At 38.0% G+C, this 14,519-nt stretch overlaps 1 protein-coding gene across 8 annotated transcripts in view; it reads right to left on the reverse strand.

The window, feature by feature from the left end:
* Window positions 1-14,519, reverse strand: part of EPHA6 (EPH receptor A6) — a 371,203-nt gene that overhangs the window by 39,562 nt on the left and 317,122 nt on the right. For all 8 annotated transcript variants that reach the window (XM_086884184.1, XM_086884183.1, XM_086884182.1 and 5 more), the window contains 2 exons: window positions 11,321-11,382; window positions 1,219-1,428 (listed from right to left, as the gene is read on the reverse strand). In XM_086884184.1, coding sequence (XP_086740310.1) covers window positions 1,219-1,428; window positions 11,321-11,382 — 272 coding nt within the window. The remainder of the gene's footprint in view (window positions 1-1,218; window positions 1,429-11,320; window positions 11,383-14,519) is intronic.

Here is a 14,519-nt window from a genome sequence, read left to right on the forward strand (position 1 = left end):
GCTTGCATATTAAAACCAATATAAAACTTTGCAAACTGACTTGTTTTCCTCTAAGTTAGCTTGCAGTTCTGTATAGAACTTCTAAGAAATGGAAGTTGCAGCAAAATTATCAGAACACCTCTATTTACGCCTAAACTAAAAGTAAATATATATTCTACATATATAAATATATAAGATCTATAATCCCATTACAATATCTGCATTGAATTCAGTAGATGCACAACAATACTTCCTGCAGTACAGAGAAATTAGATGAGTTCCTTATTTTGGCCATACATCACTTTTAAAGTGAAATAGTAAAAAAAAGGGCTGAAATAAATTATTTAATGTTCATTTATCTTCTCTATTACAATTCTGTCACTGTGCCCTATCATGGGAATAAACAAATTCTGCACATTTTGTGAGAGTAGTAATGAGAAAGCACTCTTCCTCCAAAACAGTTTTAGTGTAAATGATAGATATGAAAGTTACTAAAAAACCAGCTTGCAATTAGCTGTTGTGATAATAATTGGAACTGAAATGTAATTTGGTATCAGGAAAAAATGGTGTATTGGGACTTGTCATTTGAACAAACTTCTTCATGTTCAAAAATTTTTCACTTCACTGGAACCCCCCTAACAGCACCACAAACCAAAAACCCCACCACAACTCCCCTCACCCAAATCCCATTTGCCATTGTAACAGTTTATTTTCATTACACAAGGAATTAAGTATTAATAAACTGAGACCGAAACCATGCAAGGAAGGTCCTACATGTTCTGCTAGAAAGTAAACTTCAGCGAAATAAAATTAAAATTCTAATTTATGAATGCAAGGCTTGACAGCATGCTTCCAACAGTGAAGCTGGTAAGATTCTCTCCTCTCCCATCTCTCTCTTTTACAAATATATCCTTATAAATGAACACAAATTGGCAGAAGAGGAAACAACATGGGAAAAGACCCTCCACAGCCAACAAAACCTCAAACAAGAATGAGAAAGGTCTCCCACTTATACTTGCACATTTTCTTAAAACAAACTTTTGCCAAAATTTATTACACATCCCTTAGCCAAAAATCAAAACAACTTCCCTTAGCACTGCCAGTGTGTTTACTGAATCACATGGCTGAGAAGGGAACAAAGCCAATTCCAACTGCTCTTCCTATGGCACACACAAATCTGAAACTGGAATAAAAGATGCACCAGGCAATCAGCTGTTCAAATTAGATAAGAAAACTCACACTTGTGGTGTAGGCGGCTTCGGGGTCATCCTCCAGCACCCGTGACAAGCCAAAATCTGAGACTTTGCACATGAGGTTGCTGTTGACCAGGATGTTGCGCGCTGCCAGGTCCCGGTGCACGTAGCCCATGTCCGACAGGTACTTCATGCCAGAGGCAATCCCCCGCAGCATTCCAACCAGCTGGATCACTGTGAAGTGCCCATCGTGCTTCTGCAAGGCAAGAAACAACACAGCTAGTTCCCATTTATTTCATTCCAGTGATATCAACCACAGCTCTTATTTAAAATACTTCTGTCACCCATCCAGCAAAGCTGCCCACTTACAAGATTGTTTTTTCAAGGACTTAAGTTGCTTGGCAGTGCATCCCTTCACATCTCTCATTGTGCAGCTTATCCCCCCTTCCTCCACATTTTCACACATTTCACAATCTTCCTACTGACAGCATTTAATTGCTTTCATACTTGGTTACCATGAAGATATTCCCCCAACACTATTTTTAGTACAAGAACGAGAAAGGACACAAGACTTCACCGATTATTCCATGGTCTCAGGAAACAAAGAAGCATCTTTTTATTGTCTCAGCTTTGATTGTATGCATTGAGGTTCTGCTGTTACCTCACTCTTATGGTATTTTTTGGAAAAGGGTTTGTTGTTAAAAAAAAAATCCCCAAATAACCTGAAAAAAGTCTGGGGCTTTAGTTCATGCTGCTCGTGCACCTAACACCTAATCTCTGAACACTTGATTAAAAAGAAGATTTGGGGTGGAATTCAGGGCTCATGTACCTTTGCAAAAATCTTCCTGGCTGATTAAGGTTAAACTCAGACCCATGAATGCATTAAACTGCTCAACACCTTCTGAAATCTATTGGAGTTGAACATGTAAATAAGAGTTATGCCATTAAATGTACTTTCCCAGCTGGGCAGCCTTGTTGGGCCTCAGTTTCTCCATCTGCAGCATCAAAATTAACACTTCTTTATGTCCTGCATCAGACAGCTTCTGAATTATGTGGCAGTGGGGAGCTGCACAGAAATGTGATTGCAGGCTCTTTGCCTTGTTCAGGCCTGCTCTATCTACCATTCACAGCAGACTGCTTGCAGGAGTATTTTTGTGACCTCAACTGGCAGACATTCAGCTTCTCATGGATTATTCAGTGACCCAGGATTTTTATGTTAGCAGGAACAGCCAAACGAAAACAACTCCTGCAAACAAGTTAACTTTTCATTTTCTCTTTGAACACTTTTAGCACTGGGTTACAGACAAGTTCTGATCAGCATTCAGGACACTTCTATTGCTTAGCTCATGCATTTAAGCAAGATGATTTTTGCAGGGGAGAAGCTTACAGGAAGTTCAGCAAATACATTAGATTCAGCAAAGCAAAAGGCTGAACTCTGCTTAGCTTTATCCCTGGTCAGTAAAGTATTTCAGCATTGCCATAATGATTCAATGATTTGGGGCCTATATCCAGCTAGTCAGGATACGAACATTTAAAGACTATGACAAAAATCAGAAAGAAAATGGTAAAAGGAAGATACCAACACACCTTGTCAGCTAGACCACCTCACTGTCTTACTATACTTCTCAGCAACACTTGTGTTTAAGGAGCCATGCCAAGCACCACAGCCACCTCCCAAGAAAGCACGTTTAATGACACTTCTTTGGAAACAGCTATTTACAACTGATTTAGAACAATTTCTTCCCCTTGAATGTGTCAGTGCCTTATGTCAGGGCAACAAAGCTTTTCTGTCTCTAAAATCTCCACAGCCAAGTGGAGGCAGCTCTCCCTAAGCCACACCCTGGTTGTCACCATCAGGGCCACCTATGAGCAGGTGGCTCTGAAGAGGACACTCAGGTGAGGGCCAAGACACACTTTAATGAGTCCCAAACTACCAGTCAGAGAGGTTTTAAATAAACTCATTCCATCCAGCAATTAAGCAAAGACAGACAAAATATTATATTCTGATCTACTTGAAGCTGCTTCCTGTAAAGGAGGGACAGGAATTCTAGCCAATATTTTTGTATTGAGGCCACATAGGATTTCTGGGTTTGCCTTTATTTACTAATTCTAATTGTTCAATTGATTAAAAAAATTATGAAGCTGGCTGCCAACAGTTAATATTCTTCACACTTACCATGTACAGATTATATTTTTTAGCTATTCAGCTTAATTCAGTAGAATTAAGATTTGGAACAAAGTGCCAGCACCTGACTTATTATAAAATGACCATTCAAACCCTTCTCTACCCCCACAAAAAACCACTGAGATAACCAACCCCTCAAACCTCTAGATTTTACCTCTTCCTAATCCTCCTTAACAGCTCCATTTTTTCAACAAACCTCAGAGTCATCTGCAGCACCTCCCTTAACCTTTTGTCGTCTTGGATTGCAAGCATTCATTCCTTTTTTAATTTCTGCTCTTTCAAATCTAGACCATGCTTGGCTGGTTTTTCATAAAACATAACCTTTTGTCTGCTCTTTCCAAGTCTCAATACTTGCCTTATGAGGACAGCTGTAATGCCTGAGTTTAAAACAATCTCATGCTTTTGCCATTCTCGCTGTCCTTCTTTCAAGTTTTTTTTTTTTGGGCTTCTGCCTCGACACAAGAAGTTAAAGCTTCTTATCTTCACTGTTAAAGAAATGACAGACCTGCTAATGTACCAGCTGCAATTTTATTCCTTTCTCCTTCTCCCTCTGTATATTTCTCAGAATCCTCTATGGCATCTGTTCTGCTCTCTCTTTTCTCATGTTTGGTTTTATATTTTTTCACTGCCAGCCTTGCAGTTGGACCAACTACATTTTGACTGTCAGCAGAACAGTTTTTCTCAATCAAGTCTCTTTGTAATAATTTCTGCATCATTTTCCATGCCAGCTGTATCCCCTTACAATCTATAAATTGTTATTTTTCAATACATCAATTTTTTTTTTTTTTTTAATCTAAGATGATCAGGATACAGACTATGAGCTATATTTAACCTTTGGAAATTTCAGCTAGGTTGATGAAATTATAGCAGGTAGAATCTGGCCTCATATTTTCAGCATTTTTTTAGCCTCCAGGTACAATCCTTTGGCAACTTTCCACTCCCTTGTTTCATTCACTTGGCATACAGGGAAATAAAACACTTATCTGACTGATAGGATAGTTGTTACCCAGGGCTTTATTCTGATTCTTATAGCTTGGATTTGAAATATGTTTTTGATAGGATTCCCACTGGGCTGTTAAGGGTGTTAATCAATACTGGCAGCAATTCAGACCTCAGTGGACTCACCACATTTACCCTATCATTCCATTAAATTTTAATCAAGCCTTGATGGCTTTACTAAATAAACTTTTCTCAACAGCTGGGTATAGATGCAGTATCTGAGTAGTTGCTCTTGCATTTATGCAGCCTTTACAGATGTCCCGAACAGTGATTTTTATTCAGCTACAGTTTGCTTTTGGGAACCTTATGTAAGTGAAATATTCTCCTTGTGTTACAGACCTTTCACACTAACACACAATGGGCTGCTGAAAAGGTTCAGTAACTCTAGGGGAGGAAGGAGGATATCCAGAGTTTCTCTCATTGCCTTTTGCCCTTCAGTTTTCAGATCCAGTGCCCAGTTCAGTGCTTTTCAACAAGCCCATGGAATTTTTGTTCTTCAGAAGGTTTTTTCCATTTCACTCCCCAGTAACCTTTTGGAGGCATAGCCATTGGATTTTTCTGTATTTCTTCTGGAGTTCCATTTATTCCAAAACCCACTTATTTATTTGCCAAATGATTCAGAACACTTCTAGGCCTTTATCTTCTGTGCAGGTCTAAAAATTTTCCTGCAGATTATTTAGATCTCATTTTAGATGGAGAACAGTGTGTTTGTGTCTAACTAAGATCATATTCACCACTGACAGTTCCTAATGGTCACTGGGAGAAAGATGCAGGTTTTGCTGTGCATTTATTGTCACAGTTTTACTGTGCAAAGTAAATGGTAGAACTTTGTCAAGTTAAATCTCCCAAAATTCAAGTTGAAGCTTGGTATTTCTTGGAAGTGTAACTCATGCTTCAAACTAGCACGTGAATCACACTGAAGTTTATATTTTTGCTACTAAATGGGGTCAGCTGATAATTTCTTCTTTACTCAGCTGTTGACAGAGTTCCATGCAGTCTTGATTATTATTAATAGATTCCATTAATTCAGTTTAATATAATTACTTTAATTTATTTTAAATGCTAATGAGTGATCCTACTCAGAGTGCAGAACAGCCCTACCCCATACTTCTTTCCATCCAAATTCCATTCCCTCCACACAGGATGTAGCCAATGCAGCAGAAATTTCATGAAGACCATATTTTTTTGGCTGCTCACCAGGATCTCATATGAGAGAGTTTTAAAGCCTTCCTGAAGCCAAAGTTTACAAGATCAGCTGCTTCTCCCACAGCCACAAAGCCTGAGCCCTGCTACAAAAGGAAACCAGATCTGTTTGATGGACTTAGTTCTTGACAAATCCCTGTTGGCTCGCACTTATCTCACAGTTATCTTTAAGATGGTTACACTTTGTTTGATAATTTGTTCCAGAAATCTTACAGCAGTTGACATTAAGCTGATTGGCCTGTAATTTCTTGGCTTCTTTTTTCCTCTCTTTCAAAAGACATTCAAAATACCTTCACTTAAAAGACACTGGCTCTGTTCTGATCTTCTGATTTCTCATTCTCGACAAATTCACAAAGAGCACACTGAGAGAGTCCACATTACCTTTCAAATTCTTTTTGCCTTCAAATACAAGACAGTTTGTAAACAATTTCTTGATGCTTGGTACTAAGAATATCTATGGTATTTGATGTCTAAGCAACAATATCTACATTATTAAAAATACCCAGCATTTCTAAATGAACTTCTCACAGCAGCATCAGAAATGATGTTTTATACATCATTTAGGAGGATAAAACATTGCTTGAGAACAAATGCTGGCTCTGTAGCATCAGTGACAGATTCTCAGTGAAATCTTGAATCACTTAAATACTGTGCTGCTTACAATTTCATTGTTAAGGGAATGCATTCTTTTAAATTCACTTTCTAATTGCACAATCTGATTTTGATTAAAAAAAAAAAAAAATTAAAAATTGGTATCAGCAGTTTCCAGGTTTCCAGTGCAGGTTTACTTTTTTACAGACTGATTTTTGAAAGCAAAATCCCACCTTTATCCTGCCAGGAAAGGAATATGTCTCTAATAAATTGAAGTGCACATGAATGCTGCATGGGAAAGCAAAAGAGGGAATATTAATTATGAGCTCCAAAGATGCTGCTTCTCTGAATGCAGATAAATAATAGCAGGAACCATTAAACTTAGAAAAGGCCACCTGGCTTCTCTTCCCCACAGCTTAGTCTGTCTAGTGAGGCCATGTTAGCTGGATATACAACACACATTTTACAGCCACAGAATCTGCTGCAAGTGTTCATTTTTGTCTTCTCTCCCTTTCCCCCAAACTTGCTAAATGTGTCTGCCTCAGCATCTAAACTGTAGCTGCAAAAAGGATGAGTGTGATGGCAAAGCTGCTCTGAGAATAACTTCATAACGATTACTCCAAGAAAGAGGAATATATCACAATATTTTCTCCATCTAGTAACACTTATCTTAGCCTCTGTTAGGCCAGCCTCGAGGGATTAAAACTTGAAGCTGAATTCCAGGGTTTCATTTGCTGTACAATCTGCTGCAGTTGGTGCTGTAAGGCAATTAAGTATATTTCTTATAGACCCTTTGAAAGGAAAAAAGTATGTGTGGCAGCCTTTTCACTTACTATGCTTGCCTGTATATAAATCTAACCTTCTTCCACAAGTATTTTAATTTTCTGAAGTGAATGGAAATATATCAACACCAGCTTTTGGGTAGGAAGAGGAGAATTACAACAGCAAATAGCAATAATAAAGAAAGCAAGGTGATGCAGCGATTAACCCAGGTAAATGCATCCCTTCCTTTTACAGCTCTGAGATTTGCAAAACTGGGGAAGACTGGAGCATCTTCCAAACCTAAATATCTCTGCCTATTCAGCACACCTGGACACTGAGCTGGAAAAAACCTCTGGTAGTCTGAAGCTGCAGAATAGTACTGAAAGAAGTTCAGTTGATTTTTCAGGTGATATTTTTTGGTCAATTTAACGTGATTCTGTGTAGCCAAACACAGACCTCCTTCAAAAGGCAGCTTCCAGACAGGTTCTTTTTCTGTGTTTAAATCCATGCCCACAGTGCCTGATGCACGAGGAGGTGAGCACAGACCACAGCCAGCACAGAGCTCTCCAGGGATCATTTTTCCAAAGAAGCCACCTCACCTCCTAATCACCCTGTTCCTCGCTGTGTGATGCTAAATCAAATTATTTTAGCCAAGAATGACCCCTTAGATGGAGCTGTGAAAACAAAATGGAGCAGATGAGATTTTAATCTGAACAGCCCCATCTGTGAATCTGTGAGGCACCAGCACAGAGAGTGGGCTGAGTCGGGGACGGTGTGTTGGGGTAAAAAATCCAGCCTCGGGAAAAGGACTTTTGTAGGAATCATTGCAATCATCTCATAGGCTTGGGTCCAACAGACATCTCCAACCCACAGCAGGGCAAACTACCAAACAGCTTGCTGAAAAGGTTTTTTTCTCTAGCTTATGGTTTTTATGCATCTCTCCCGTGTATCTTTTTTTTTTGTTGTCTCTTCTGCAGCCTGTATCCACAAGCCCAGTCAAACACATCTGATTGCAGCCACCCTGTTTAATCACTGACATCTTTCTATCAATACAGAGAGCTGCCCTTTCAACCCTTCTTGCCTTTACTGTTTGCCTCATATGCCTGCAGAATAAGTGATTGCTGAGATCTCCATGACACGAGCAGGTGACTAAAATTTAACAACAATATGTCCCATCCAAAGTCTGTGTGAAGCTGCTAACGGGAAATTTTACCTGGGTCTCCTCAATTCCCAAGGGCTAGCCACTTTCTTTCCAAGCACAGACTTCCTCTGCCTGGAATCCCTTGGTGTAATCCTGGAAGAGTCTTCTAGCCCCTGAGGAAGTACTTAGCTAGAAACCCACATCCTTTTTCAGAGAAATCTCTCCAAGTCTTACCAGAAATGAAGCCACAAGAACCTCATTTCTGGTCAGACAACTGCCTCATTAATGGAGAATTTCAGGTATATTTTTGTGGGATGATTAACCTACATGTCTCAATCTTATATGATAAAAAACTCCCACACAACACTACAAAAAACCAAGTTTCATCTTTTCTAAATGAGTTTTATATAATTGCAGAAATAATGCAGTATTTCTGAGGAAAATTCAGTGTCAAGTGTATCCAGCAATTTAGGATGTCTGATGGTGCACAATCACTGAAATTAATTACCATCATCTTACAAAATTGGTTCTAATTAGCTGATGCCTTCCCACTAGAATATCTCTGAAGCAGTTTCGTATTGCAAGTCTGTGCCAATGTTTTTTACTCAAAAGCTCAAAGTTAGCAGCCGGCACACAGGATACTCTGTGGGGTGGGGAAGACATAATTCAGCTGAGCTTGCTGTTAAATCCACACAAATAGCAGAAAGTGGACACTGCTGTCTGTAAAGTGAGGAAGTGAAGGCTATTTAGATTTTAGAGGTGAGAGATTAGAGGGTGGGGGGGAGGGTTCTGATTCAAGTGGCACAACCTGGATGAAAGCAAATATCCCACCAAAGCTGTGAGGAGGGCAATGGCAAAGGGAATTCTTCCTCTGGAATACCCTCACATGGTTCACCACAGAGTCCCCCTTTGATTTTGTAAGACTGACCCATTTTTGCAGGTTTTTGGAAAAAGACAGATGGAGGGATGTGCTGGGGAATTTTTGCTGGTTGTGGTACATGGGGAAATATTTCTTATGGTGAGAAATGGACTTTTTTCTCCTCTGTGTGAAAACACTTTGCACTGGAACAATTGATTCCTTTAAATAATAAGAAAGACAGACTATGTGATAAGCCCTTCCAAATCCCACAACATTTGTTATAGTCACTGAACACCTTTCATTAGGATTGCTGAAGATAAAGCCTCTCTGCTTCTTTGTATCTTCACAAAAGCTTTTAAAAATGTGGACTTATATCTGTAGGAAACAACCATTATTAATGAAGCAGCTGTATTTCTTTTAAAGTAGGTTACTTTGCAGCCATTTGCTCTGCTAATTATAAACAGAAATGCTGACATATATCTACAGTGCTTTGGGATGTTGAATATTATCTAAAGTACATTTAAAAAGCATTTCAGAAGAATAACCCATATCTGATGTGTGAATTAAAGCTGTAAAATAATATACATGAAAAACAGCTGCAGAAATTATTAGCTCACATTTCCCCCCAGCAGTTCTGCTACCACATATATCCAATGCAATGTGAGAAGCGTTGCTCCACAGTAACATCATAATTCTGCTGCTGCCAGTTTCTATTAAAGTATCCTAATAAATAGTAACAGTTCTGATACACGAATGCATGTGAAATAAAACTGGAATATAGATACCAGAGCAGTTCAGAGAAAGGTAATTCTCTCTCAGTTATTTCAGGACTTGGTTCTGTTCTCTTCTATGAAATTACACACACACATGCACAGAACAATGTTTCAGGCTCAGACAAATCTTCCTGGGGAACTACTGAAAAATTACAGAGAAGGGGAGTTAGAGGTACTCAGAACAGGGGCAGTTCTTGTGCTGCAGATGGAGAGAGAGATGAGCCAGAAAGGAAAGGGGAGTAATTCTTAAAAACTAAACATCCAAGACATGGATGAGATCGAATGCTGCATAAAAAATAACTTGATTTTGAGAAATCAGCAAATTCTCATGGGTAACTGCGGCTATGTTTCTGACAACATGACAGATGTCTGTCATGTGTCTTGACAATGGAAAAAAAAAAAATTATTTGGGAGAGTTGATGAGGAGGACAACAAAGAAACATCAGAGAAAAATTACTATGGAATAATCAAAACCAAAAGGTAAAGAGAATCAGGGTCTAGAGGTATCTGTGACAATGGCTCTGCTGTCCTCTCAGGGCTGTATCCCTTGCTCCAAATGCTCTTCTGCTCTTCTCTTGTGGGTTCCCTCTTCCCAAAAAGTACTGCCTGCAAGACTTTCTCCCCTCTCATGTAAATCTTTCTGAAGTGTTGGCTGCTTTCCTTTCCTGCTTATTCACTTTTTTTATCCAACCAGTTCCTTCTTCCTGGTACCAGAGAAGAGCCTTCAGTCACCATCACCAAGATTTTCACACCAGTATTTCCACAGCTCCCTGTAGAATGTCTCTCCTTTGGGATACCCTTTCTAACAAGTTCCCAAACCCACAGGGCCCAGACTTCCCACAAGCCCAGATTTACCATTCTGCAGGATGGAAATGGGAAGGCAGTGGGGCTACTAAGGGCCGGTGTTTATTTTTTAAGACAAATCTGAAATACTTGACATTAAAATTATTTACACAGGGTCTTAGGTCAGTGGGTTTCTGGAGCATTCCAGGGGTTCTGTTAAAAAAAGAGACTATTTTAGGATAAGTTTAGCTCACAGAGGGGGACCATCCTTTCATTTTGCATTTCTAAAAAGAATTAAATACAATTTTGCCAGCATGTTACTCACATTTTCTGTAGCCCTTCTTTAATGTTTGCTAAGGACCTTTGGGGGTTAATTAATGTCAGGACATTTCACCCATGAACTGTGTTCTAATTCAATTTGTTAAATGCAAGTAGCCATAAATATTATAAATCAATTACTGGGTATATTCTATGCTTCACCAACCAAAAAAATCATAACAGAGTATTTTTGAAGGTGATTGAGAAAAATGAACCACTTCCATAAGGCCAGGCATTTATGCTTCAATTTATCTTTTCTTTCACAAAAACACAATTTGAAATACATTTTGCTAAATACAGGAACTACTTTTGTAGAAGAAATCAATTATATTCTGAAGTTTAAATCTTTTTTTTTTTCCTAGCCGTGCTCTAATGTATTACTGTACGTCAGAAATGTACCCTGGGGAACAGGCTTCTATTCTTCACTAAAAATCCATGAATAACATTATGTAGAAATTAATTCATGATAAATGATTTAAAATCTTAACCTAGAATGGTTTCTGATTCAAATGTCATCAGAAAATGGCACCTCACCCGCAGGAAGGAGTCAAGGGATCCGTTCTCCATGTATTCAACTACAATCATTACTGGTCTGCCTGCAAAACAGCAAAAAGACACATTAGGATTATGGACATATTATGGGGCTTTTACAGTTCTAGCTGTTCTGCAGAGGTTATTCACAGTAGCTGAATATAAAAAATATTTCCAAAATTCTCACTTATATCACAAACACAATTCCCTGTGTTACTCCCTAAGAATTATTTTCTGTACCTTTTTTTTTTAATTTTTATTTTAAATTTTTTTGGGCTCTTACTGGTCTTACTGGTTTAGCTGAATGCTCATCATTCACTTTGGTGTATTCTCCCTTAAAAATGATCAAAGAAGAACCTGCTATCTCCAAATAGCACGACTTGCCGTGTAATATTTTGGAATGTTATCTGAATTAAGGCAAAACCCAAATATTCATGAGCAAAGTCCAAGGAATTACAAACTGAGAGTCATAATTTTCCTCTCAAAGAAAAATATCTCAGTTACTTAGGAACACAGGAGACAGATAGAACGGGGTCTCACAAAAAAAAGCTCTCCTAGACCTAGATGTGTGCATTGGGTGTGCATAATCCAGCAAAACTCTGAATTCATATGTTTGTAAATACCTAAATACAGTGTTACCCAAATCAAGGTTCTGCTCAACCAGCACAGTCCCAGGGTGGCACCATATCCAAACTGAAGCAGAACAAGACACTACATTTATTTCTCGAAAGGATATCCAAATCTGAAGATACACTTTTGAAGCATATACTTAACTTAAACACCACCTCACTGATGAAAACCTTTAAAAAACACCCCTCTACAAGTGCTTGATAGGAGAGGGGCAATCAGGCTGCCAAACAGGCTGCACAGCAATTCTTAGAATTACTAATATCACAAAGCAGCCATTCTACACAAAAAAATGAATGAAGAAGAATGTTAGCAAGATTAGGAAAGGAGTGAAAAGTCTTAAAATGGCACTTTTCCTGGGAATGCCCATCTCTTTTGGGGTTTGTGGGAAACCAGAGCTATGCCAAGTGCTGACTCTGTGAGTCCCCCATTTCACTTCCCCAATTCCACACTAGCTGGGACAGTGTTTTTCAAGCCCAAAAGAAGACTCTTTCATCACTTTTTTTTTTCATCTCCTGCTCAAATTATGTTTGTGATTTTTTTGGATGAGAGGATGAGGAAACAAGCACAGTGCTTGGGCTGATAAAGCATTTTGATCCAGCACAATTGTGCATTTCTGTTCAGTTTGGTTAATAGTGTTAATTTAACTGTCCACAAGGTACAACAGGCCACAGACAGGTATTTCTCCTGAGCTGTCACAGTTAACCTTCAATCTAAAAAGGTGAATGATCCATTTCTGTGTTTGCCAGACAAATGCAGAGTTTTGGGTTCCTGGTGATGCCCATTCTGCTTAGTCTGGTCTTTCTGTAGGTCCTATCATATTCCTCATTTCCTCTAACAATATTTGTGTTTTTTTCTGTATTGACTCTCATGTTCACATCTTCAATGAATAAAACATTTCATAGTGTTGTCACAATGCTACAATTTTTTTGTGTGTGTGAAAATTCCCAGATGCCTTGATAGTCTTTTTGGATAGCCCTTGGAAGTGTGAAGAATAACCAGATTCTTTCTTTTCAACTGAATATTTAGACTCAGCTGCTGATGGGCATCTGCCACCAAATCAATTATATTCATCTGTACCCATTCTTTATACCTTAGTTTTGCATTATAACCTGAAAAGATACATCACTTTTAAGCTCTTAGAGATCAGAGCATTTTAAAAATTCGTGTTTCCTTTAGTTCAGTTTGCTCATGATGACTGGTTGTACATCCCACTCTCTTTAGTTCCAAGCACATGAATGCCCCAGATTCCCGTACCTTTATCATTTCCTTACTGTCACAGGGCTGACACCTCCACATGAAAGGAAAATCCTATAATCTAGGAAATTAAACCAACTGCAGCCTGGTGCTAGAAAATCTTACACTCTACAAAACCCTCTCGAGCAAGTAGTAATTTCTGAATTGATGCAGACAATAGCATTTCTCAATAAATAGGGGTGTGAAGCTGGCTCTCAGATGGCATATTTGGTCAGGTAGAAGTTAACCAGAAATTTCTCATTCTGGGTAAATCAACAACTAAAACACCTGTATGGAAAATATGCATTTCAAAGGAAGGACAAATAGAGCTTTAAAGCAGCACCCCTGATTTCTTGAGGATAATCCTTTGGCACTCTACACTTTCCAGAAGCTGTAGGATTCTCTAGAGGCTCACAGACTCACATTACAGCTTTTATGCTCCTTAGATTCATATCCTTCAAACAAATTATTTTCATACTTGTTAAACAGAACTATTAATTCTTCTGCATTCTCTCACAGAATATTCCTCCCTCCAAAAATAAACAAACCCACCTGTACTTCCTTTTGCTCAGACCCTATGCTTCTAGATTAAAGTAACTGTGAAATATATTTAATATATTATTTAATCATATAATGTAAATTATAAAATATAATTCTATAATATAAAATAGATTGAAATAATATTCTTATATTAAATTGTTTAAACATATTCATATTTATTTAATTTGAATTACAATTATACTAATTTATATTTACGATATAAAATATAAAATATATTAAACTATATATAAATATGTAGGATATATTTATATTCATTAAATTATGAATATAATTTAATTAATATATAATATTTATTATTATTTATGGGCACATGTATACTTTAACATAATTTTATATATATAAATTTTATATGCCTTAATCTGTATCTTTCTGTAAAGAATCTCTCTGTAAAGAAGAGATTTTGATTTTTTTTTCCACTGGGCAAGGAGGTTTTAAACAACTCAACTTGAATGACTTGAAATGACATTCCTTAACACAAAACCAGCTCTTCCAAGTGACAGCACAGGAATGGCACTAAATACACCAAAAAAAAGCAGCATTTTCCTTCTAACAGGTTGCTGTATATCAGAAAATCAGCATATCATCAATAAATTTAGCCACTTAGGCTGATAGCTTCCCACTGACTCAGTCTGTATCACTTGCCATGCTTCCTAAATTTCAAATGAAATTGAGGTGAGATTGTGTCAAGACACCACAATGTGTCATGACACCATGAAAATAAAGCTGGCTCCATCACTTGATTATCTGAAGCACAAATCTTTAATCTGGACACAAACCT

The sequence above is a fragment of the Cyanistes caeruleus genome, chromosome 3 (genome assembly GCF_971803275.1).
Source record: "Cyanistes caeruleus chromosome 3, bCyaCae1.hap1.1, whole genome shotgun sequence".
Taxonomy (NCBI): domain Eukaryota; kingdom Metazoa; phylum Chordata; class Aves; order Passeriformes; family Paridae; genus Cyanistes; species Cyanistes caeruleus.